Source organism: Podarcis melisellensis (assembly GCF_964234715.1).
Source record: "Podarcis melisellensis genome assembly, chromosome: Z".
Taxonomy (NCBI): Eukaryota; Metazoa; Chordata; class Lepidosauria; order Squamata; family Lacertidae; genus Podarcis; species Podarcis melisellensis.
This window is the reverse complement of record NC_138547.1, coordinates 27,610,260-27,637,933: the sequence shown is the minus strand read 5'-3', so window position 1 is coordinate 27,637,933 and position 27,674 is coordinate 27,610,260. Positions and strand designations below refer to the sequence as shown.

The following is a 27,674-nucleotide window of genomic DNA, read 5'->3' as shown; positions in this document are numbered from 1 at the left end:
ATAGTTTGCTGACCCTCCCTTTCTTCTGAAGCCTCTTGTGCCTGTGAAAGTTGGATCCATGCAGTGCTACCCCCCCCCTTTTTAAAGAAAAAAAGTGCTGGTAGTCACCATGATGTTGTTACAGTAAGCGCCACACTTTTAACATTTTTTAAAGGGGGGGGAGGTGCTGGTACTGTGTACCCTTGAGTACCTCCAGAAAAAAGCGCTGTCTCCATGGGTTCGGGAGCCTTTTGGTGCTAGAGGTGGTATGGGGGTTGGTGAAAATCACACACCCCTGCTTTTCCTTTTGCAGAAATGTATTTTACTGTTGAAATCTCACCATGTCAATCTTCTGGGATGTGTTAACAAGCATGCCCCCCCCCGCCCCTTAAGAGGCAGCTTGTCATATCGAAAAGTTAATGCTCACAAAGCCACCTTAAGAATTGTAAAACTGAGCATTAACACTTGGAATGTGGAATGTAACCCCCCCCCCTCCGAGTTTAAAGTGCATGCTGTAGAGATGACTTGGATAACACAGATACGGAGATGAAATGCCACATTTCATCTTTGCATCACTCATAACTATGTCACCCAAGACCCATTTAAATCCAATAGGCAACTCTTTCAGTGGCTCTCTGTCATTAGCTGTTAGCAGACATTTAGGCCTTTCTGCTCATTAGTGGTTTCTGCAAAAGGAGGGGTATCCTGACCTTAGTAGGAAACCTCTCCATTTCACTTGTATTCCTAAGTTCAAACCATCTCTAAACCCGAGAGCTCCACGTTAATATAGAAAGGAACATAGAAAGCTGCCTTTTACCTGGGCAGGCTGTTTCTCCATCTGGCCCAGTAATGCCTACTCTATAATGGACAGAGGCTTTCTGAGAGAGAAGAGTCTTTTCCATCCCTTGCTACCCAATCCTTTTAATTGGAGATCTCAGGGAATGAATCTGGGACCTTCTGCCTGCAAAAGCTCATGCTCCGCCACTGTGTTACAACCTCTCCAAGACAGTATGGCATAGTGGTTAGTGTGTTGGAATAACACACAGAAGACTCTGGTTCTTGTCTTAGCTGCAAAGCTCACCGGGTGACCTTGGGCTAGTTGCTGGCTCTCAGCCTACTGTACCTCTCTGGTTGTGAGGATAAAATAGAAAGGGGAAGAGAACCACATAGGCCACCTTGCGCTCCTTCGAGGAAATGTAAACAAACAAACAAACAAATGTAAGTAATAGTAATTCCTTGCTCCCAGAGGAGGCACTGATGACCACTAACATAGACAGCTTTGATTTGAAAGAGAATTAAGACAAATTCATGGAGGAGAGGGTTGCTAGCCGTAATATACTCTGACAACACACTGTGAGAACAGGATGTTGGACTAGATGGGCCATTGGCCTGATCTAGCAGGGCCTTCTTATGTTCTTATGTCTAATAATGAGGATGATGAGGATGTTTGAGTTGTGTAAGAGCCAATGAGATCCCACAGGTTCAGCATATTCTGTTTGGGCCCCTCAGTTTGGGCTAGAGATGGACAGTTTACATGCTAGTCTCACATGTGTTCATTCAAAGGTCCATCCCATCCAATCTATGCACCAATTTTTAGATTAAAAATTTCCCCTGAAAAACTGCATGTACTGTAAAGCATTGTTTTATCTCAGTGTATGCATTTCTAAAGTATCTTACTCTAAAACACACACATTATTGTGTTTGGGTAAGATTTATCAGTTGACAACTGTTTTGCAAGAACTGGAGAAATGTGAAATCTCAAAGATATTTAATGTCGTGAGCAGCTCTATAAGTCTGAGAGATCAATTCCCACTGGATTTCATAGAAACTGAATTCCTCAATTATTGCTAATTTAGATCCTTCATCTAAAATAAAAATTATTTAGTCTAGAATAAGGATGGGGAAGCTGTGGCCCTCCAGGTGTTGCTGGACTACAACCTCCATCATCTCTGAGCATTGGCAATGCTGGCTGGGAGTTGGAGTCCAACAACATCTGGAAGACACAAGATTCCCCACCTCTGGGTTGCATCAGTGTTCAATGCTTTCTCTGCAGAAATATGAGAGGCCCTATATTTGTACAGACACTCTGCTGGATCTTGAAGACACACCTGTTTAGACCTCCTGATTTGATAGTTTTAATTGCTGTTTTAATTGTTTTGCTGTTTTAGTGGGCTTGTTTTATCGTGCATTTTATTTATGGATGTTTTTATTGTTTTGATGAGATTGTTTTGGGTGTATTTTAACTTGTGTGTATATATTTTTATATTTGGTTTTACACTTTAAAGCACTGTTTTCCCAAACTTGGGACTCCAGCTGTTTTTGGACTATAATTCCCATCATCCCTAGCTAGCAAGACCAGTGGTATGGGATGATGGGAACTGTAGTCTGAAATCAGCTGGAGACCCAAGTTTGGGAAACAGTGCTTTAAACAGTCCAGAAGCTATTTTTGCAAGTAATTTATTAATAATAATCTAATTAAATCCAATTATTTTCTCCCCAGTGGGGGCTTCTCTGAGTTTCTAAATGTGGATAATCAAATTTACCCTGCAATCTTCACAAACCATTTACAAAAATGAATCACCTTTTCTAGGTATGTGTAGCTCCATATTTTTCCATCTGCCCATGTTCTGGAAATGATCTTCCCACCTGGATCGTACTCCATCTTTTCAGTCCACGTCCCTCTCTGGATAAAGGTCACTAATCCAGAATGTGAGTAAGTGATGTTGACTTCATTGTATTTGTTGAGGGGAGACCAAAGGATTGGGCGGCCTGCCTGGTCGTAGAGAATCCGAAGAGTGAACTTCCGATGGTCATCATAGATCTTCCCTGTTCTTGTGATGTGGTCAAAATCAATTGAGAGCAGGTTTCTGTTGTGGGCCTAATTTATAAAGCAAGAACAGCATCACGAATTCAACTGAAGCAATTCTGTAGATGAAGATATGCATTTTATTTATTTTGCATTTTTAAAAACCATGTCTTCATTCAAAATAAGGATTCCAAGGAGGCAGACTTCAAGATCGAATATAACTTTATATATATATATATATATATATATATATATATATATATATATATATGCTTTCGTAGATATATATATATATATATGATAAATATATATATGATATGATAAATGAATTATCTAACCACTTAAGATAGTACAATCAATTTGAAAACTCTGGGCAAAGAAAAACGTGTTATTCCAGAACCAAAAGCAATATAATAGTAGCACCAGTCTTACTTCCTCCAGGAGGGTGTATCAAAGCTGGACTGCCACCAAAAAGTCCCTCTTCACTATCAACACACACATATTTGAAAGAACATCAAGTGGTGTAGAGCATTAAAACAATAAACAATATCATTAAAACAAAACTAAAACACAAAACTAGTAAAATGGTAATAGAAAAGCAGATAAAAAGAAATAGAGGAATTCTGGGAACTGAAGCCAATAAAATAGGGGCAAAACTTGAATCCTGTGCTAAAAGGTATGTCTTTACAATATGTCTGGAGTAACTGATGGCAGAGGAAAGGGCATTTCACAGTTTGGGGGCAATAGCAGAATTGTGTGTGTTTGTTTCTGATCTATTAAATTCTATAGCAGGCACCCCCAAACTCGGCCCTCCAGATGTTTGGGGACTACAATTTCCATCACCTCTGTTAGCTAGGATTACTCACTGGATTACTGCCAACTGTTCACTTCTACACCTTTGCAGCGAAAGAATGGTGTGACCCTGAGCATGAGTCACACCACTTTCAATATATTTTATTTATGCATTGCTTCACACTGCCAGAAGGTGTACCAAAGCGATTTACTGGGACAATACCACACAAAATATACAACCACAATCCATTAAAAACATATACCCAAATCTACAAAAATCATCTAACCATGTAAAACAGCAGTGGGGAACCTGCTGAAGTGCTCCAGATGTTGTTGGACTACAACTCCCATCAGCCCCAGCCAGAATGGCTAGAGCCAATGAAAGCTGCAGCCTACCAATATATGGAGGGCCACAGGTGCCCCAACCCAACATTAAATAACCACCCCACCTGCATAAAGGTGAACACTAAAAAATAAATGATCAAAAGCCAGACCTTTAGCACTGTCCAAATTGCCTGGGAGAATAAATATATATTTGCCCAGTGCTGGAAGGGCAGCCCACAGAAAGCGTGGGTCACTGCACAAGAGGAGGCTTGTTCTCTTGGTGCAATCTTCCAAACGTCTCCTGGTGTGGGGTATATGCACAGAGCCTTAGATGCTTATCTCAGGTTCCAGGTGGGTTCATACAGGGGATGTTGGTCCTTGAGGTATTGGAGACTTGAGCTATTAAAGCTTTATAGGTCGAAAACATAAATGCTCTCTTTTCTGATATGCAGAGAACACCATCAGTTCCCCTCCCCACACATACAAGATCCACCCCAGTTCCTCTCTGCCCCTCTCTACTACCTAGGAATTTCCTCCAAGGCCAACCAGGACTCAGCCTAGCAAATTATTTTTGTAAACAAGCATCCCCACCACAATCCATTTCTTTGCCATAGGCAAATGGACCATTCTTTCCTGTCTTACCCAGGATTCAGGTTTTGGTGTTTTTTTGCAAAGACCTACTGGTGCTCAACTGAGGGCTCATGCAGACTTCCTTTTGTGGTGTGTTTCTGGGCACAGCTGGTTTCCTCCCCACTCAGTATTAAGTAGGTGGGCACTTCTGAGCATGCACAAAGGGGTCTGTCTTAGCGCTAAGGAAATTTCCCCTGTCCCTTTCTTCACCAGCCTGCTGTGCACACAGAGAACACAATAGGCAACAGTCTCAACAAATACTGGGGGACAAAATAAATGCAACAAATGGAATAAAGAAATACGTACTATATTTTTCGCTCTGTAAGACGCACATTTTCCCCTCCAAAAATTAAGGGGAAATGTGTGTGCATCTTATGGAGCGAATGCAGGCTCCTTGGCTTCAGCGACAGCAACGCAAAGCCTCCGAAGCGCAGTGGGAGCGCTCCCACCGTGCTTCGGAGGCTTCGCGTTGCCTTCTGCTGAAGCCTGGAGAGTGAGAGGGGTCGGTGCGCCCTGATCCCTCTCGCTCTCAAGATAGCCGCCTGAAACCTCCGGAGTGCAGCAGGAGCTCCCGCCGCGCTCTGGAGGCTTCAGGTTGCCTTCACTGAAGGGTAGGTGCCTCTTCAGCTAAGGCACAGTGCCTCTTCAGCTAAGCGGGAGGAGAAATGGAAGGGGCTCCGTTTCTTCTGCCGCTTCACTGAAGGTGCGCTGTGCAGAGAGGGGGAGTTTTTTTTCCTTGTTCTCCCCCTCTAAAACAAGGTGCGTCCTATGGTTGGGTGCGTCCCATAGAGCACCCAATACAGAAAAAACAGTATCTGGAATCCCTAGCTAGATGAGAAACCGCATGTGTAATCAGGAGACATAAGTGCAGTTGTTGTGGACTACAACTCCAGTCAGTCAGAGCTACTCTTAACACTTGCAGCTGCAATGGAACGACAATATGCTTTCCTTTACATATCGCTGTACTTCATGTATTTTGCTCTTGCTGATCCTCAACTTGCCTTTGAAGAAAGCTGTTCTGCCACAGTAATCCTATGAGTTCTTGCAATATGCAAAGGGTAGTCAACATGCAGCTATTATGGACTCTAACTCCCATCAGCCCCAGCCAGCATAGCCAATAGTTAGGGATGACTGAAGCTGTAGTCTAACAACAACAAATGGAGGGCGCAACATTTGGCTAATCCTACATATGGCATCTCCTACCTGCAAGTTAAGGCCACAGTATGAGTGGTGACAGAATGACATTCCACCATGCACCAGCAGGAACAGGATAGGATACACCATCACTATCACCAACCTTGCTGTTAGCAAACCTGAAATTACTACCTACCACGTGGGACCTCTGAAAGGAGCTAAAATTGCTTGTTCCTACCAAATTTCATGTTTCAGCATGCTGGGGCCAGTTTGATGGATAGCTCTGCATTCACAGGCAGCTGCGCAAGAGGGATTAATGACAGGAGCTCACTGAATGATGTGAAGGGAAAGTGTAAGCTGAAAAATTCAGAAGGGAGTGTCTGTGATGGGAGGAACAGAGATGGGAGGATCACAGCGCAATCCAAATTTGCCCTACCAAAGCTGGTATTTGTCCCTCCAGGAGAGGAGATAAAGCAGGGCTTGGGAACCCTTTTCAGGCAAAGGGCCACAATCCCTTCTGGGCAGCCTTCCAGGGGCCACATGGCAGCAATTGACAGAGCCAGAGACAAACGTTCATGGATAAATGGATGTGAATTTCACTTATGAATAAGAGGCTAATTTTTACACACAGTCACCCCCACCCGTCTCTATCCTCTCTCCAAGGAAGCAAGAAACAATACTAGAGTTCAAGGACATATTCCAGCCAGGCAAATGCTATTGGAGCAGGAACCAGGAACAATGAGTATGCCAAGGGGCAGGGGGAGAGAGATGAAAAGGGCTGCATTTGGCCTCCAGGCCTCAGGTTCCCCACACTGAAAGTCTTCTTGGTCTAAAAATGCAGCTAAGAGAGGTGAAGGAAGAGCCCTTTATAACTAAACACAGCAAGGAAATTGTTCCACCTGAAATCACAGTTTGCATAGTAATGGCAAAGTTAAAAAGTTCTGGGCACAGATAATAAATTTAAGCTTGCTTAAAAGTCTCAGGATGTGGGTAGGAAAACCAGTGCGAGTAAACAACCTATTAATCGAGTTAAAAGACCATCTGATAACAACGGGAGACAGGCTCATATACCTCTGGATTGCATTCATTTTGTGTCTTCAACAGTGCCATTAGTCAAAGTGAGTATCTATCGTTAGGCAGTGGATTGGGGTGAGTAGTCCCTTCAGATGTCTGCCAATGAACTGAAATGTGAACTGAAACTGGTTCATTCTCTGAAGGGATGGATAGCCACCAGTGGGTGGCCTCCCATCATTTTCCTCATTCACCACCACCTATGATTCTGTGTGTATCACTGCCATTTTGCTGCTCCAGGAAAGTAGAGTTGAGACTCTTGCAGGGTATTTCAAGTAACCTGTGCCTCATTCTAAGGAAGTGTCCTTTTCAGAGCAAAGTATTGTTAGTGAGGCAGCCCCAGAGAGCAGCACTAATTTGGTTTGCGCTCAGTTCACAGCTCTAACTCAAGTTCATCCAAATGATTCTTGGCAATATTTTTCAGCCCTCAGAATATTACAAGCTGCTGTGCTGAAGTATTAAAAATACAGAGGTACCTCGGTTTTCGAACGTCTCTGTTGATGAATGTTTCGGAACTAGAATGCCGTAAACCCAGAAGTAAATCCTTCAGTTTTCGAATGCTCATTGGAAGTTGAACAGGAAACATGGCTTCCATATTGAGTTTTCCATTTTGAGGCTTCTGTTTTGAGTTTTCGGTTTTCGAACGTTTCAGAACTTGAATGGTCTTCTGGACTGGATTTCGTTTGAAAACCGAGGTACCACTGTACTTAAGTAACACAAAAACACACTCAAAACTGGAATGTGAATTGTGTAGTCTATTTTACCCAAAAATTATGAACTTTAAGCTTAGAAGGCCAAAGAGTCTAAAGAGGAAAATACACATGAACTTAAACTAGAAACGAGCAAATTTCTATACCAACACAATTTTAATCCATGTTTATTTTACTCAGCAATTATGGGAATTACGTTTAGGTATAATTCAGAGATATTGAACTAATTGAGTCAAATTCATTAAACTGAACTGGTTTATTCCAAGCACTGAGATAAGTATGTGTACACACACATGCATCTATTCGCTGGTACATTTTTCATAATCACTCTTTTCCCTTGCTGTAAGAAAAAATGGAATCCTGCTGGATTGGACCAAAGTTCTATCTAGTCCAATATACGGTTCCTCATAGTTGCCAATCAGATAACTCTGAGATGCCTCAAACATGAACCTAGGTGGAATCTACGCACATGTGAAAAACGCTGTGAAAATGCTTTTTTCAAAAAAGGTTTTGAAAAATACATTAAATTTGGCATAGCTCACTGTTGCCATTTAGTGTCACATTTGTATATTACAGTTTACAACACATTTAAAATGTTTTATTTGCAGCTGTATAGCTGAGTCCCTAAATTTAGTTGGAAGGTGGAAGGAGAAAGACTGTGATGTCTTCTCTCTCACCAACATTCCAAACACAATTTCTGGTAGTGGAGAAGCAATGTTCCTTGCCTTCTCTTCAGAGCATGGAAGCTGTGTTCAGTTTGGGGAATGAGAAAGAAGGCCTAGATTTGCAAAGAGGATGGTTAATGTTGCAAACCACCCTTTAATCTTCAGATGAAGAGTGGTATATAAATTTAATAAATAATAAGGTGAGGAGTTGGGAAGAATAAATGAGTGAGACTGGGAAGGGGGAAGGACTGGAACATCCCATGCTTTCCTCCCCCCTTCGGATTTGACAGATCTATCATAATCACTATGTACATGGATCGTTGTCATTAGACAATTAGCTTGAATGCTAACTATTCACTGTACTCATCAAGGCTTCCCAAAGGAGTAATTCTGTCAAATGGAAAAGAGATTTCCTAAAGCATTTTTCCTGCACATTATTGATGTCTTTGGGTCTTAAACTTAAGTCCGTTAATTAAACAGAAAAATATTGACCACCTGCCATAGGGAACTGTTAATACTCTGGTTAAAATACAAGCCATAAAGGCAAACTGGGTGTGATGGCAGCAGCTCTGCGTGAACACAGAACAGGAGATGCCAACACAATTAATCAGAGATGGGCTTGGAAAAGAACTTGGGGGGTCTGTCATAAAAGGGCAGCTCAAATGTGAGGCAAGCTTTTTATGTCCCCTAATTCTTATCTAGTTCCAAAAATGGTTTCAAAAAATGACACTTCCCATTCCTTCCCTTTATTTCCAATGAATTATGTCCATTCTCCCCTGCCCTTATTCCTGGGCATACTGTTATGTCAGAGCTGAGGAACCCTTTTCAGTCTGAGGGCCGCATTCCCTTGATGTCAGTCTTCCAAGGGCCATATGTCATTAGTAAGCGAAGCTGGAGACAAAAGTGGGTAGCACAATGGATATACCTTTGTAATGTAGGCTACCTTCCAGTCATACAGAGGCAGAGTTAGCTGCTCTGGCACCTAGAGAAGCGCACATGCTGTGGACCCGGGGGCAAGAGGAGCATCCCAGGGGGGCAGGGCAGCGATGTCACCCCCCTCAGGGATGACACCTGGGGCGGACTGCACCCACCATATCCCCTTCCTCGCCAGTGGGCAGAGGTTTCTACACACAGTCCTCCCAGTATCACAGTTCAAGAACACATTCCAGCCAGCGAAAACACTCATGGATCCTTAACAGTGAGGGGTGTGGCCTGCGAGGAGGGTGTAATCCAGGGAAGCGACATGGGTCTTAATTTCGGTCCACTTCCCCCAGGTCCACTTTTACTTCTGTAATTTACACATAAGTAGATCTACATGATAGTCCTCCTAGGACATTTTCACACTGCCACCTGTACAATGTCTACAAATTTCAGTCAGCTGCCACTTGTCATTTTCCTTCTGGAAACAAACAAACAAACAAACACCTACCCTGGGACATAAAATATCTCTCGATGCATATAATTTTCTAATGAGGCATGCTTATTACCTCAGCCCATGTTAGCAGATCGGGGTGTTACAATACGGCATCATTCTTCCACATACAAACAGTCAGGGAAAGGTCATGAAATTGCATATGGTGTGTCAGTAGGTTGGAAGAAACCATATAATGTGGCTTGGGGACCCAGGACAGTTGTATTGCATGTTTGTAATGCGATGAGAAACATGCCCTGCCCCCAACTCACTGAGAGGAACAGGGATCTCCTAATAACTCTTAGCCTTCTTAACTAACAATGTGTCTCTGGAGCCTAAGGGGAAGCCATGATTGTTTAATGTGGTATGATGACACTGCTTTGAATTTATATTGCATATTGGCCTTAAATGAACCATATATACTTGAATCCCTCCCACAAAATAGTGACAGACTGCACTAACCCCATCCGCACTAACACATTCATATAAATACAGGGAATCCTTCAGACTGTCTCAAACTGTTTAGGGCTTGAAAGATCAGCACCAACACCATGTATTGGACACAAAAACAAATAGACAGCGCAGACAGGAGAGCACAAGCATATTTACAATAACAGCGGCTTAACGTGATTCTCAGATGTGATTGCCTTCCCAAAGAATGCTTCATTTGACACATGAGATGAAAACCTTACCCGTAACCTTCTCTCAAATGCAGAGATATTGCCTTTGGTCTGTTCCTTCCTTTGTCTCCACTCAATAAGGTTGGAGTTATGCTCTCCGGGTAAAGAGATATTGCATTTTCCTAAAGTAGGATTGACAACGCCAGCTAGGATGTGAGGTTCTGTGTTCAGAGTGATCTCCATTCCGCTGGCAAAAGTGACTCTCAGTGACCCATCTGGACTGACCCGATATATATTCTGAATGTTGTCTGTCAGCAACAAAACAAGGAAGGGGAAAGAGTTCAGTTTTTTCAGCTTCATGAAGCAACTGCTATGTGTGCAAAGATTATATTTATGCATAGTCAGATGGCAGTAGGCATTGCCAACATCTGTAAGTCTTTGTAATTGGGGGGAGGGCGATCTCCCAGACCTTCAAGGCATACAGCTTATTGTTACTACACCCAGACCTTAGTAAATTTACATACTAGCAACACCCTTCATCTTGATTAAAGGTATTTTGCTTTCAGGGACCTTTCAACTTAAGAAACCTTAAGTTAGCCTTTGGTGTACTTCATTATTTACTACCTTTGGGCTGCTACTGAAAAACCTGTTGCCTGGGGAATTTAATATGCAGCTAAAGTCAAAACTGGTGATTGTATAATTAAACAGCTAAAATGCAGCTGTGGAAATTGTACTAATGTTGTAACAACTGAGAGCATTGTAAGAAAGATGAAGATAATCTGAGTTAAAATGAAATGCCTGCATGTGCTATGAAATATTGCAAAATGTATGTATTGTGGCATTATTATTTATTGAATTTATATACTGCCCTATACCCTGAGGTCTCAGGGCGGTTCACAGAACAAAATCGAAGTATAAAACCACGAAATATATAATCAAAATAAAAACAAGCCAATAACCCCCACCCCAAACCCACATTTTAAAAAGACACAGAATGTCAATCAAATCCACTGAAGGCCTGGTTAAAAAGGAACGTTTTTGCCTAGCATCTAAAGGTGTATAATATTATATTCCACCTTTCCTCCAAGGAACTCAAAGTGATTCTCTCTCTCTCTCCATTTTGGCCTAAAAAAAACAAACAAAGGCCAAACCCTCAAAACTCCACATGGTATTTTGGCCTAACAACAACAATAACCCCACATGAAGTAGGTTGGCTGAGAGACTGTGATGGGGACAAAGGCCACACACTGAGTTTCGTGGCTGAGGGGGGAGTGGAACCCTGGTCCCCCAGGTCCTTGTCTGACACTCAAACCCAGAGGTTGAGAACAGAGGGCCTGAGAGCCAAAGGTGTCCCCCCCCCCAGCCCTTTGGATTCTCCCCTACCACATCCTTTCTCCCCAGGCCACACTCCTCCTCACTGGTATTGCTTCACATTCTCTCTGATTGTTTTTGTCTGTCTGGGATGTGTCTTTGAATACTGACAATGTCCCTAGCTTGCCTAGATGGAGGACAGAGAGAGGTGTGCAAGTGTGTGTAGAAACCAGCCCATGAAACAAATGTAAAAATTCACATTCATTGCCTTAGCCACTTGTGCCACCAGCCCCACTCACCACTGGCATGTGGCCTCTGGAAAGCTGGCCAAATGGCAATGTGACCCTTGGGTCGAAAAAAATCAAAACCCTAGCTTCTGCTGTAGCTACTATACCACATTGCCCCCCCCTTTTAGCGTAAGAAAATGTCCACAATTTTTCATGCCCTAAAAAATAAAAACAAGATTTTCACGACCACATGAAATTGAACACAGGTCCTTTTTCATGCAAAGCAGGTTCTCTACACATGGACTTCCCTCTCTGATGGCAGCCTTCCTGCACATCAAGAGCTGAACTCCCTAGGCATACAGAATGTCCCCTTGAGATTTAGGTCATGGAAAACCCAGTCTGATTTGTTATCACTGGATAAAGCAAGAACCTGCAGCCTTCCAGCTACTGCTGAACTACAATTCCCATTGTCCCTGCAAGTGGTCATGGTGACTAAAAAGCTACAGCAGGGGTAAGGAATCTTTTTTGGTCAGATGGCAAAAGCCCATTCACTACTCAGAAGAACTCTGCTAAATGGCTACTTGTGGACGCAATGGCGGCAGAGCAGTAGGCTTTCTTCATATGGCAATGCTACCTCACATGTGTTTCCACAGGTTCTGACTAAGATTTATGCCACCTGCACTCTAGCTATTGACTGTCCTGTTTCATTACATGCGGGTCACTAGAGTAACACAATGACCTACGTGCTCCACAGCTACAATGAAGGCACCCAGGAGCATTGTGTCAATGGCTCTAGACATTTAAACATTCCACACTGTGACAGGAGCCTTGACAGGAGCACCAGCCATATCAGCTGGGAAATCCCCCAGAGCATCCAGGAACCCTTCTGACTCCATAAGTATCTTAGGGCAGACCATCTCAATAGTTCCTTCACCCCTGCAGCATGAAGTTGCTGTGAAATAAAGCTTGGCTTTGTTCTTTAATAGAAAGAGTGATGGAGGGAGAGTCAACTTGGAAATGCCACCCCAATTCTTGAACATTCCAGCATCTAAAGTTTGGGCCGATGCTAGCAATTACCGTATTTTTTGCACCATAACACTCACTTATTTCCTCCTAGAAAGTAAAGGGAAATGTCTGTGCGTGTTATGGAGGAAATGCCTGTGCGTGTTATAGAGCGAAAAATACGGTAAGTTATGGGTGGCATGGGGAAGCTGTGGCCCTCCAGAGGTTGCTGGACTCACATCATCCCCATCCAGCATAGCTAATGGCTAGGGATGAAGGGAGTTGTAATCTAACACATCTGAAGGGCAGATTTGCAATGAAAGGAAGTGTAACGATAGCCCTACTGCAAGTGTCCCAAGATGTGGCATTCAGTAGTACTGTAAGTTGATCCTAGGGTGCTGAAGATGAAGATGCCACATTTTATCATAATTTAATTGGGACATTTGGTAAGCTGATGGGTCTATAATTTCCTAGATTTATTTATTTATTTATATATAAGATGTGTTACACTGGTCACCTTCCAACCTTGTGGGGTAAAGAAGCCAAGATTAGTGGCAAACTGTGTGCTGACATCTCACTAAGATCAATGAGATGTATAAATACTGCTCTGTCATTTTAAACATGTTTGATCAGTTTCTTTTTACTAATTTGTTACAATAATCTAGTAACCTGGTCTTCAACTGGTAGGTCAGGACCCACTAGCGGATCGTGGACTGATCCAAGGAGGATCACAACAGAAGCATGACCCCCATGCAAACACATGGTAAAAGATTAAGAAATGGGTTTGCAAATGCATGTTTGGGTTAAAAGTGGGCCTTGGGTCTGAAAAGGTCGAAGATAACTTGATCTAGTAGGAACTAGAATATCAGGCCACAATATACTAATGAGCAGAGTTTTCCTAAATGCATTCTGCAAGCAGAAACTGCCAGAGTTCACGCAAGTGTTGGTAGGGAAAACTAAATGTACCTTGTTTTAATGTGTAGATAGTTGAGGTAGCTGAAAAATTTGTAGCCGTGATCACATTCTCCCTGTTTGAAGTGTCGATTTCAACTCTCATCAGTTTTTCTACGTCACTATGGAAGCTGCTGACCTCACCCGTCGGAAATGTTGCATTGGTTAAATGTCCATCAGAATCGTACCTGGGAAGAGAAAGAATTAAAGAAAGATAAATATAAATATAAAACGTACTGCACAGATTTCTAGAGAAGGAGCCATTGCAGGTAGGCCGCATCTCTTAGCAGTTCCTCAAAGATGTATTTAAGTGGTGACTAATGGCAGAGATTATCTGCTGTTTTTGTCTCTGTTGAACAGAGATAATATTGGGATTAACTCCTAGATGCTCTAGATTAATTTACTCAATGACATGGAATTAAGAAATCCTATCAGACAGGTGAATAACCAGGAGTGGGAGTTATGATGTTGAAGAAGGAGATGGAATTCATGGAAGGAGGACTCTGTGTACAACTTGGAATTATCTCAGAAGTAAAAATGACCATGCCTCCTGCAATATTTTTGAAAAAAAGTATGGAAATACAGGAAATGGGAAAAAACCCCTAAATGACAAGGATGGAAGACCATGGCAACAGGAATTGGAAGATATGAATACTTTTTTGAGAATGTGAATTAATGTCTACATAATTCATAATCAATTAGGGATATTGTCTTATTATATAACAGCAAAGAAACTCATGAGAAATGAAGAATAAGGACTGATTGTCTTTTTAAATTTAGAGGTAAAGTTGTGAGGTTGGACTGGAGGAAGATTAAGGCTGACTCTTACATATAACAATAATTGGAGATCCTCTTCTGGACTTCTTGGATGGGAAGGAAAAGGAATGAACCTGCGATGCCTGAATTTAACTTAACATCAGCTAGCAGAGGGAGGAATAACTGGACATTAATCTGGATTGAACATTGGATTATTATGAAGAACTTTTGCAGGCACAACTGACAGATGGACAGTTGCAAGTCACTTTTACTTCTCCCTCCCTCCCTCCCTCCCTCCCTCCCTCCCTCCCTCCCTCCCTCCCTCCCTCTATTCTGTTATTATTCTTATCTCTCTATCTGCTTACTTTTATCTTCTCTTATTTCTTGTTTCGTTTCTGTTTTTTATTGCATGTTGAAAAATCTTAATAAAATTATATTATTATTGTATACAAAGGCTTTTCTGAGGCTTTTAAAAAGGCTTTTTTGTCCACACACACACACACACACACACTTTTTCTTAATTTTTTATCCTAACATATAGAGATATGTATGTAATTTGCTTTATTTAATCCACATCTCCAACATTTATCCAATATATATATATTTTCACGGGTACAGGAATGCAGGTTTTGGTGTCCTCGGGTGTCTTCCCGTGTAAAAGTTGGGGTGTCTAGGCGACGTTTCGACGAGGTCTCACTCGTCATCTTCAGGCTGGTGCTTTCGGCTTCTTGTTACTTCTTGCTCTGTTCCAGTAACAAGAAGCCGAAAGCACCAGCCTGAAGATGACGAGTGAGACCTCGTCGAAACGTCGCCTAGACACCCCAACTTTTACACGGGAAGACACCCGAGGACACCAAAACCTGCATATATATATATATATATATATATATATAGTATTTACTATTGATAGAGGGTTTTAAAATAGTTCTCCTTGCGGTCTGCTGAAATTATATTAGAATGGATGTTATCTCAAATCCAGTTCCAATATTTCCTGCTTATTTTTTTTTAATCCAAATGTTGCACCCATGAATAGGCTGTGGGTCCTGGCCTAAGAGAATTGAGCCCAGGAGCAACAGAGTCTTCATGTTCCCAGTTGAAGCTAGATATCCAGAGAGGTGATTGGGTGAGGTTTATGATGATTAAAAAGTCCCTGCTTTGTCTCTCCCCACTCCTCAAAACACACACACACACACGTTGAATGTTGACTGGCCGACATTTCTGACAATCACAAGCCCTCTTCCTCATTCATTCCCCTTCCTGAAATATATTTATGCAGAATACTGATGGGCTGACCCTTGCGACAATCATGGAGCCACTCCAAAAGTTGGCTTTTTGAAATAGAATAGAACTTTTAAGCAGATAAAAATGTATAGTGCATTTTTAAAAAACCAAAACCCACGCACACCTAAATAGGTGCTGAATATAGTGTCTATAGGTCAGTATTGGAGCAAAGGTGGTGGGAAGGTTCTGCACCAGACTTTGGGGTTCTCCACACTTTCACTTTTCTGGTTGTATTTCTGATGTTTTATTATGTTGTATCATGCAATTATTATTCATTGTTTGTAAATAAATAAATAAATAAATAAAGCTGCTTTCCCCCAGGAAAACTTGTTCTTTAGTGCTGAATTGGAGCAGACAACTGGGTTTTCTGCAGATGGAAGTTCTGCTCTGCTTCAGCACTAAAGAGAGGATTTTCCTGGGGAAAGTGGCAGGGAAAGCACAGGACAAGGAGGTACCCACTTGAACCCGTGCTTTCTAGGCATGGGACAACTGGAAGTGTGGACAAGCCCTTCGCTGCGGTTTTTCAGCCCTTCTGGAATTGGTTATATGTTAAAGGTAATCTGAGTCTATCTCAATCTTAAATAAATTTACAGTCTTCCTTAAACTTTCCCTCTATTGTTAGTTAATCTGCAGCTGTCCTTTTAAGTAAAAATTACTTAAAAGTGAAAACTGTGCGGGGGGGGGGCACAAGGAAAGTGTGAGAAGGAGTTCTAGGACTGCTATGTCCTTTTTAGGCATCCTTTTAGGGAAGGAAACGTTTTTGGGGGGGCGAGGAAGACAGACCTCCTTGTTGGAAGTGTTTCATATGCATGCCATTTTGGGGGGCAAGGTGACTGAGTGGATAGCTGAGTGGGCCAAGATTTCTTGGGCACTTTGGCTTTCTGGATAAGTGTTAAGTCCTCACAGGTGACCAGGGATGGATATGACCTAGGACATTCCCCTTTCGGCTAGCTGGTCTGTTGGAACAAGGGTTCTCTGCAGATACCCTGTTGTTGTAGACGTTCCACCTTTGTGCCTTGCTGCCCACCGTGATTTAGAGAAGACTTTTAGTTCACTAGCAGTTCAATCCTATGTGTGCCTACTCAGAAGGAAGACCCACTGAGTTCAATGGATATTATTATGAGTAATTGTGTGCATCAGGATTGCAAGTCTAATACTTTAATCTGGTTTATTTCCTGATGGGCTGCTATTCCATTTTTTTTTTTATTTAGCAAGGTTTATGTATCTCTTTATAAAAATAATAAAATCTTTCAACAGTTTAGATAATATAGTATACTCATTTTTTTAAAAAAAAAGATGACAAAAACAGTATCCAGATTTAATGGTTTAAAAATACTGATGCAGATGTTCAAATATGGCATTCGTATTTCTTATCCTTTGTTTTATATATGTCATCTTGGGCAACTTGTTGAAAAGACAGCATATAGATAATGCAATAATAATAATAATAAAATGATCAATTATCGTGCAAATTAATTAGACAAGGCTACTTACTCTTATTAAGTAAATATTATTATTATTTTTTGCTACAATCCTCAGTCTACTCAGAATTTCTTGCAAGGTTTAGTGCAAAATGTGACATGATGCAGATATACCACAAGAGGTCACTCTGCATCCAGGAAAAATATGGTAAAATAAAACAAAGTTGAACTACCAAATAACATCCACTTTAGAATTTCCTTATCTTGAAGATCTGCAAACGTTCAAAAGGCATTGGGAATTCCCTTTTGGTCCAGTCATCACCACCTCCAGGGATGAAAATTTCCAGGCGTGCATCAAGAGCTGTGTACACAATTGCACCCGGCCCCAGGGGCTGCCATCTGCATGGATTATTTCTCCCAGCCAAGGTTGTACAGAGGGAATGAAGCACAGCAGGTCAGTGGGAAATGATGGCAGCTCCTCTGTGCCTCCTAGCAGAAAATCCAGCTGCTGAGCACAAGCTGTGCAGGTTTTTCCCCTGTTCAGTCAGGGTGTGTGATGGCTCTGGTTAGGGCCAAGTTGCCAAAGGTGAAGGCTTGCAGTCTTTTCTAGGGATCAGTCTTATGTGCCAGTAGCTGAAATTCAGCTGGGGTAGTCTGGCTAGGCTGGAGGGCTGGAAACCATGCAATTCTGCCTGATTTCTTTCCAGACTCTTAGATGCTGCCTGGCATATGAGGGTACACCCAGGAAATGCTGTAACCTTTTGTCCTTTTGTATCCTGACTAGAAGGAAGACACACCTATATTCCTACAGTTCAACATGGGGAAGGGCTGGAAGATACAGTGGTACCTCGGGTTAAGTACTTAATTTGTTCCGGGGGTCCGTACTTAACCTGAAACTGTTCTTAACCTGAAGCACCACTTTAGCTAATGGGGCCTCCTGCTACTGCTGTGCCGCTGGAGCATAATTTATGTTCTCATCCTGAAGCAAAGTTCTTAACCTGAAACACTATTTCTGGGTTAGCAGAGTCCGTAACCTGAAGCGTATGTAACCTGAAGCGTATGTAACCCGAGGTACCACATTAACATTTATGTTGGCTCCTGTTGTCTTTTCCCCTTTGATTTGACCTTGATCATCCCCTGCTTCACCAACTCTTTTGGGCATATTATAGTGGCATATTATATTTCTGTTCTCATCCTGAAGCAGAGTTCTTAACCCGAGGTAATATTTCTGGGTTAGCAGAGTCTGTAACCTGAAGTGTATGTAACCTGAAGTGTATGTAACCCAAGGTACCACTAGGTTACATACGCTTCAGGTTACAGACTCTGCTAACCCAGAAATAGTGTTTCAGGTTAAGAACTTTGCTTCAGGATGAGAACAGAAATTGTGTTCCAGCGGCGCGGCAGTAGCAGGAGGCACCATTAGCTAAAGTGGTGCTTCAGGTTAAGAACAGTTTCAGGTTAAGTACGGACCTCCAGAACAAATTAAGTACTTAACCTGAGGTACCACTGTATTTGCAAACCAGAAAAACTGTAACAGGCAACACACACATACACACAGAGCAATCAAGCATGCACCACAGCCTAAATCTACTGTCTACAATAGGATGCTGCTTCTAAGCCTAGTTTCAGTGGACCAGACTCTCTAAGTAAGCCCAGAGCTGGTTTTTGGTTTTGCAGGGCTCCTGAGCAAGATGTTATAGGCAGGCTCCCATCTTGGTCACCACATCCCCTGCAACAAGCATAAGAACATAAGAAGAACCTATTGGATCAGGCCAATGGCCCATCTAGTCCAGCATCCTGTTCTTATGGTGGTCAACCAGATGCCTGTAGGAAGCTTGCAAGCATTACCCGAGCACAAGAGCACTGCTGCCACTCCCCAAGGATTCCTGTAACCAGTATTCAGAAGCACTACTGCCTCCAGAGACAATTCCTTCTGGGCCAGTCTGTGCTGCTGCACAGAGGGAGAGGGCATTGCAACTGGCGGTTTCATGGCCAGAGTCATAGTTTCATGGCCAGGGTCCTTGCTAGGTCATAGACTTACAGCAGGTGCCCAGTCTTGGTCCTGAATGGACCCACCTCCTTGCACCATTGCCCTCTTGCACTCCCTCTGAGCCGAAGGAAAGGCAAGTGGAGGCTACTGACTCTTCTCCTTTCTTTTCTTAGTGAGGGCAGCTGAGCACATCTCAACAGAGAGGAGGAGCAGGAGGAGGAAGAGCTGTACTGGGAGCAGGGAGAGGGGTGTTGGCAGCTAACAGCCACTGCTGGGATGTAGACCTTAGCAAGTCTCTAATGCTGCCAACCTGCGATAACCTTGAATATGGCAGATTTACAAACTGTTATGGTACTCTGCTCTCTTCTACTCAGTACATCTTATAAGTTTGCAAAAGGGCCCATTTTATGTATTTACATTCATAAAGGTAAAGGGTAAAGGTACCCCTGCCCGTACAGGCCAGTCTTGCCAGACTCTAGGGTTGTGCGCTCATCTCACTCTATAGGCCGGGAGCCAGCGCTGTCTGCAGACACTTCCGGGTCACGTGGCCAGCATGACAAGCTGCATATGGCGAGCCAGCGCAGCACACGGAACGCCGTTTACCTTTCCGCTATAAAGCGGTACCTATTTATCTACTTGCACCCAGGGGTGCTTTCGAACTGCTAGGTTGGCAGGCACTGGGACCGAGCAACGGGAGCGCACCCTGCTGCGGGGATTCGAACTGCGGACCTTTCGATCAGCAAGTCCTAGGTGCTGAGGCTTTTACCCACAGCGCCACCCGTGTCCCCCCATTTACATTCATATCCAGCCCTTATTTCAAGGAGATCAAGGTGGTGTATGCACTTCATCCCCATCTCATTTACCGTATTTTTCGCTCTGTAAGACGCACCAGACCATAAGACGCACCTAGTTTTTGGAGGAGGAAAACAAGAAAAAAAAATATTCTGAATCCCAGAAGCCAGAACAGCAAGAGGGATCGCTGTGCAGTGAAGGCAGTGATCCCTCTTGCTGTTCTGGCTTCGGGGATAGCTGCACAGCCTGCATTCGATCCATAAGATGCACACACATTTCCCCTTACTTTTCAGGAGGGAAAAAGTGAGTCTTATAGAGCAAAAAAATACAGTAATCTTTACAACATCCCGGTGAGGTAGGCTAGGCTGAGGGTGACTAGCCTGAAGTCACCCAGTGAGTCTTGTGGCTGAGTAGGGATTTGAACCCTGGTCTCCCAGATTTTGGTTCACTGTACCACACATTGTCAGGAGATAACAGAGGGCAGGTTAAAATGACGTGTGTGTTGAGGGGGGCAGGGATGAAGCAGATACAGAGGCATCCTGGTGCTCCTTGAAGGGAGGGCAGTATACAAATGTAATAAATCCAAAATAAATGAGCAGTACTTCAGGAGTTACCACAGCTGCGTCTGCTCAAATATTAGCTCCTGTATAACTCTAAAAAAAGAAAGAAAGAAAAAAGCATAAGGAAGAATGTTTGTCCTCTAATGCATCTGGTCACCTTATACATTGGGAATAACAGTAAAAAGCTGTGGACCACAGACCATAAATTGACCAGATGAAACCAACCTGACATCTTCCATTGATTTTGCTGCTTCAGCTCAATCCTACTTCTCATTGGAAGCTTAGAACAGGACAGGCTGTGAGCAATTGCAGAAATGGACAGGACAGAAAAGGGAGATTTGCAAGCATGTGGAAGAGCAAGCCAGGGAGTCAAAAGGTTGCTTGCCTCTCCCCCAGCCCCTCCAGAGGACTTCTGCACCTTTAAGGAACATAAACAATAATCTCATCCACTAGGTATAGTGGATCACTGTACTCTTCAGGACAAGACATCCTGCACATACCATCTCACCAGGAGGTCTGTTCCTTATGATGTTGGAACCAGGTCTTTAGTGTGGCAGCACCTACTCTTCGGGACATCCCTCCCCCATTACATATCAGGCAAACACTGTCTCAATAAGCCTTTTTAATGCATATTGAAGAATTTCCTTTTTCAACAAGTCTTTTCAATGAATATTTTTATACCAGTCTGCTGCTGTATTGGATTTCAAATCTGTCTTTTTTTAAAAAATTTTTTGTTGTATATATGTTTTTCTTTTATTATTATTTAATCATGTAGAGATGTTTGCTAGGGAACAATCCAAAAACCAAAGGAAATAGGCAAATAATTAATGCCAGAGCAGACTATTCATCCAGTACTCTCAAGGGCAGTGGCAGTCCAAAGTTTTCCCCATCACCCTGCTTCTCAAAAGGTAGCATCTATCTCCCCCATTATTGACTTTCAGGAGAAATGTAAAGACATTTCTCTTTTACCCTGCCTTGAAATTAGTAACTGGTTGACTTTAAATGTTTTTAGATGGTTTAAAATTGTTTTTAAATCTTTTAAATATCTTCTTAGTTAATTTTAAATTGCATTAAAATGTTAAGAAGCATACCACCACACTTGCAGGCGGGATGCTTCTAAACACCAGTTGTTGGAGATCACAATTGGGGAGAGTGCTCTGGTGCTCATGTCCTGCTTAAGGGTTTTCCTGGGGCACCTGGTTGGTGACCACGAAAGCAGGAAGCTGGAAAAGCTGAGCCACTGGACTAATCCAGCAGGGCTTTTCTTATGTTATTGACAAAAGGAATCCACATGATCTGAGAACAGAATCCTCGGCATGTCTAGTCAGAAATAAGATCTGCAGAGCTCTGTGGGACTTTGTTTTTTGTCAGGTGAAAAAGGACAGGATCGCAGCCTCAGCTAATGGTTCTTAGATGCACAGTTCTATGCTAGCATACCCAGGCAAACAAAATTAGGTAACTTCCCCCAATCCCAACCCTGCAAATTCTCAACACTGTGAAACATTTAGGACTGCACCCAATGTTTCTCTGTTTGCTAACTAGCGTGAAAGTTCTGCAGTGGAAGAGTTTAAAGGCAGTGAAACAAATTAGTCCAAAGCAACAGCTGCATTAGGGGAGGCTTGTAGTGCAATAGCTCATTTAGTTTGCGCAATTAGTTGTGCAACCATCTTTGGTAATGTGTTTGTGATTTCCCCTGTGCAATAATGTTCCACCAGTACAACGTTTATACACCACTAAATGTCTTTAACTAAGCACTACATTGGATACAACCCTTATCTTGCAAATTTTACTATTTTGCGTAACATGTTCTCGTTTAGTTAGTCATGGGGGATGGGCATAAGCTGCACTCAGCACAAAAGCTATACCTTCGAACACTGGAAGTTTGGAAGTTATCTGTGGAAATTTGATTCTGCCTCCAGGCACAATTCAAAGTGTTGGTGCTGACCTTTAAAACCCTAAATGGCTTAGGCCCTGCATACCTGAAGGAGCATCTCCACCCTCATCATTCAGCCTAGACCTATCCTGCACCACTCAATGTGTGAATCAGAACTTATTAATTCACTAGCTTCAGTCATTCCTGAATTTAATGCATGACTGAAAAAAAAAATACATCAAAGTACATTTAGGAATGTATCTTTGAGAGAAAATATCATTTGAAATGCGCATGTTGAGAGAAAATGTGTTTAAGAATTTATATTTAAATGCAAATGTTCATGTGGATTTAGTTATAAACACAGATTAGTGCAGAAATGTGATGTGTTTATCATGGGCAAACACATGCAAAAGTGACATGGGATTATAGTTCTTATGCATATTCTATGATAAAGCACCTTTGTGAAAAGTACTGAACTTCAATTCCCATCAGCCTCAGTCAGCATGGCCAATCCCCAGGGATGATGGGAAATGTAGTTCAATAGCATATAGAGGGTAACAGCTTTCCCATTGCTAAGTTACATAGTTCTTATGTGTAGACTGATCTAATGCATCCAAGGAAACCACACCCCAGCTTTCCTCCAAGCAGTTCAAGGTGTTGTGCATGGCTCTTCTCTCCCATTCTATCTGTGTGAGATAGGGTAGGCTGAGATATAGTGACTGGCCCAAGGTCACCCAGTGGCTGGGTGGGGATTTGAACCAGGGACACTCTAGTCAATAAACCATAATGCCTCTCCATATGCCAATCCCTGTGGACAATTTCCAGACTTTATTAACTATAGACTGATTTGCCCAACCCTGGTCACAACAGGGATTGCATTATAGTATGAAAAAGGTGGTGAGGAAGATACAGGCATATAGGCTCCACAGGGCCACTGAAGTATCTTAAGTACCTTGAACAGCTCAAGATCACAATACATCAAGGACTGCCTCTCCTCATACAAACAGACTCAGATCCTGTGATTGTCGTCTGAGGCTCTTCTTTGAGTGCCTCCCCCACAAGAGTTCTGGAAAGTGACAATATGAGAATGGTCTTTTTTGTGGTGGCTCCCCATTTGTGGAATGCTCTCCCCGGCTAGGCACTCCTCGCTTACAAATGTGGTGTTTTTGGAAGGCGGGTTTATTGGGTTGTTGTTTTGTTTTGTTTTGTTTTAATTATGTATTTTGTGGGGTTTTACATTTTGATTTTATTCTGTGAACCACTCTGAGACCTCTGGGTAAAGGTGTCAAGCAAAAAAGTTTATCTTCAACCTAGAGTTTGGGTGAATCTATGGCCTGTGGGAGGAGGGTTATTGGCTTGCTTTGCTTTTGTTTTATTATGTATTTTGTGTTTTCATTTTGAATTTTTATGTTATGTACCAGCCTGTGATCTTTGGAAGAAGGGTGTTATACAAACGTAATTTAAAAAATAAGTCTCTCAAAAAGAGCTTTTGCAAAGTTTCATAAAGTTGTGAGAGTTGTTAGGAGACCTATTCCCCATACAGAGCTATACTTCCCAATGTAGCTAAAAAGTCAATCCTTCTTCCCAGGGATCTCTGGGAATTGTAGCTCTGTGATAGTACCCTAACAACTCTCAGCACCCTTCATGAATTAAACCTCCCAGGATTCTGTTTTTAGAGGGAGGCATCATTGCAGGGAGTTAGATTCAGGGTCCCCTCCAACTTTACAATTCTACGATTCCATGACTATTTAAAGTGGCATGATATGGCTTTAAATGTATTGTGGAGATGAGGCATTAAAAATATTTGAAGGTCACTTACTCATAAACTGTTGTCCATCCATACTCATTGCTTTTGGTGGCTAGAAGACCTGTAGTGCCAGGATAAGTCATGAGAGCTAGATTGTAGCCCTGGGCATAAACTCTTTTGAGAATCCCATTGCTACTTATGGTCAGCCAGTATACTTGACCTCCAGGCATCACCAGCCAGAGAGGCAAACCACTGGCATCTCTGCGAATATGAACTGAATTCCCATTGCTGTTGGTAATGGTGCCAAGATCGCCTTCCCCGTTGTATGTGAAATTGTACATGAAGTCCCTTGTAATCAGATTGAGTGTGTGCAAGTGCGTCCCATTGCTGGTGAACTGATACAGTTCCTGGTCTGCTGGGGATGCAACCTCATAAATATTCATGTCATTGAGATGAGCCTTATTCCGACTGACTGCACGGATACGGATGTTGCCAAGGTCAGCTACATACAAGGTGCCGTCAGGAGATACAGCCAGGGAAGAGGGAGCTTTCAGTTTTGCGTCTTTAGCGAACCCACCATCACCTGCAAAACAACAGAGAGCAACTTTATTAAATCTGCACCTGATATGATTAACCAAACAAAAATAAGAACTCTCCAGACTTAATATTTCTAAAACTGTAAACCAGTATTTTGCTCCAACAGATTTGTTTATCATTATCTAATGCAAGTACAATTCTTAATCGGCACAGCTGAAGAATGGACACAGGAGATATAGATGCTTCAGTTACCTAATAGTTGTAAATCTACAGTGCCGTTGGCTGGGCAGAGCTACTACATTTCAAGTTCCCAGGGCACAAAGAAGGTCACAGACAAATATGCTCTCCTCTGCAAAATTCACGCCTTCTTGAATCAAAATCCATTCATGAAGTAAGCAATGGGAATACAGTCAAAAGCTAAAAAACTGAGTTTGTTGCATTTCATAAAGTCCAGTAGAGTATATGTAAAATGGTTTTAAATACGAGCTCATGGAGATAGATACAGACTTATCAGAGCTTATAGCAGGCTCACTGAAATCAAAGGGACTTAAATTAGTCATCACTAACTGAAGTCCCATTGATTTCAATTGGTCTATTAAGTTTAGATCCGACCCATTGTGTTTAGGTTTGCTGTACCAGAACTGAATTATTTTGTCACTGATGAACATTTAAGACTTGCTTGGCCATTTAGCAGCTGCCTCCCAGGCAGTTTCTTCCATCAATGCAGGAATGTAATGAAAGAAAAGACCCAGAACTTTCCAATGCCATCAAGATTATAAAGGTGCAGTAACTTCTGTGTCAAGAATGGCTTGCCCTAGGTTCTGAACCACTGAGGAAGCTCATGGAAGATGAAAGTCTATGTCTTCAGGCAGACCTATCTTCCCATGAGTTCATAGGCTATTTTAGCTGTTTATGATAGCCTGTCTTCTAGGGGTATGAACTGGGTTCAGCCACATCCTGAATCCTGAGCTGGAGGAATATGCCTTGGAGGTTGTTAGAGGTGAAGTGGGATTGATGTTTCTTCAACTTGCAGACAAATTGCCCACAAACTATAATGGGAGACTAGAATATTCCTTATTTACATACTCCAAAACTGTTCAAGATACTCGTGGGAAAATACTTCATTTATTCTTCTGAAATTTGGCAGTATTCATTTTACACCCCCACCCGTGGAAGGAGGGGAAAGCTAGCCTGAAAATGGCATCTTATTCTGCCCCAAAATAAATAAGCCAGAGATATGTCATTAAAACCAAAAAAAGGAGAAAATATTTAAAGGTGCCCAGCACACACAAAAATACTGGACCTATCTGACTGAAACTTTGTGGACTTTATCCAACATGCAGGGGCCACCAGGTCTGCAGATTAACAAAGTGGACTCATAAGGAAGTCAAGTCAAATTGGCCAGCCTACAAAGCATTTCAAATTGAGAGTTCTTTCCAAAGCACCAAATCAAGGTTTGAACCTAATAATGTGGTTGTTGCCCACACCTGCTACCTTCTGCTAGCATAAGAGAAGAACGTTTTATTTCAAGTAAGAAGTAGAAGCTTTATTTCAGTGTTTGCAGTACTCTCAAGTCCAACCATCCATTATTACCAATTACCAAGCGCAAAGATCCCATACACATGCATGTTGAGATCTTCAGTTGAGGCCCTCCCTGGCTAGCTGCAACCAGTTGAAATCCATTCTGTGACAACCTTTCTGTTGTGGCACCCAGTTTTATGGAATCACCCCCCTCCACTGTAATAAGAAAAGCACTGAGTCTGAGAAGCTTTTAATGCTTGCTAAAGATCTGTTTGTTCACCCAGGCATTTGCTGACTGTTAATGCTAAGCATTTAGAGGAAATGAGCTAGTGAACTGTTGTTGCTGTTGTTTTGTATCGCCCCCCCTCGTTTTAACCAGTTACATTTCTTAGAAACTTGTTTGCAGTGTTAGGAACTGTCCTGTAATCAGTCATGAAGGGCAGCGCAGAAATGTTTTAAATAAAATAAATAAAATAAAAGGTCCAGAAGAGGATAATCAGAAAAGAAAAGGGGAGCCCTGTGTCATCATGCTTCCTCGGGGTACAGATGTCTTATATATGCCTCAAACATGCATGTTGTCAACTATTTTTTCTTTGTCTCACCCATCAGCCTCCTGTGGCATCATTTAGCAATTTGATACTCTTACAACAGCATCTGCATGCTTAACAAAAAGCATGTGAATGTTGTTCTGAATCACTATGCATCCCACCTCATCTCCAAGCAGACCTTGTAAAACATACACACTACAAATTATGGTGATGCTAGGCAAGATTAGTCACCCAATATCTTATGCTGGTTAATCTTCCTCATTTTGATATAAAGCCTAAAATGACATGAGATACATCATTTGCCATTCACCAGGTGATGCTCAAGGATGAACAGCTTCTGTTACATGAATGCTTATGTACTTCATCATTTGGAATAAGGAACTGGAAGAGGGAAAAACAGTTGGGGACCCAGGAAAAATGAAGACTGGACACTTGTGCAGAAACCCCAAAAAGGTAGAAATTTGCACGTGGAACAAGGATGGAGGAGAATTTTGTTTGACCTGAATTTTTAAGCAGATCAACTGGATTTACCCTTCCTGCATTAATATGCAAACATTTGCACTGTGCACTTCTCCGAATTTTGCAATGCACTTTTGGTTCCAAAATATGTGTACAAATAATGTGTATTTTATGGGGCGGGAAGTATACAAAGATTACTATTTTATGGGGAATGTATATAAAAATATTCAGGAATCCATATTTTAGTGGAGGGGTTTGGGAAGTGAATTTTTAAAGTTGTTTTTTTTTTTAAACAACCCAGGGAATAAGGGGTGGAATAGACTTGTGTTTACATGCATGTAAAACTGGCACAGTATGGGAGTAGATGGATCCATACATCCATTGCACTGATTTTGAATGGGTGCCCTTCCATTTTTGCAGGACAGATTGTGCATTCAGATCCTTACCAGTGTTGGAGTCTATGCATGTTAAGTGCAGAAGTAATGATCAATGCAGAGAGATCAAACAGGGATATGCATATCTGTCAATTTAATTTTCTCACAGTTCCTTATCTTTC

At 42.2% G+C, this 27,674-nt stretch overlaps 1 protein-coding gene across 14 annotated transcripts in view; it reads right to left on the bottom strand.

Moving 5' to 3' along the window:
* The window catches only part of TENM1 (teneurin transmembrane protein 1), a 391,653-nt gene that overhangs the window by 20,677 nt on the left and 343,302 nt on the right, over positions 1-27,674 (bottom strand). For all 14 annotated transcript variants that reach the window (XM_081897279.1, XM_081897280.1, XM_081897290.1 and 11 more), the window contains 4 exons: positions 24,126-24,636; positions 13,649-13,821; positions 10,215-10,450; positions 2,561-2,857 (listed from right to left, as the gene is read on the bottom strand). In XM_081897279.1, the coding sequence (XP_081753405.1) occupies positions 2,561-2,857; positions 10,215-10,450; positions 13,649-13,821; positions 24,126-24,636 (1,217 nt within the window). The remainder of the gene's footprint in view (positions 1-2,560; positions 2,858-10,214; positions 10,451-13,648; positions 13,822-24,125; positions 24,637-27,674) is intronic.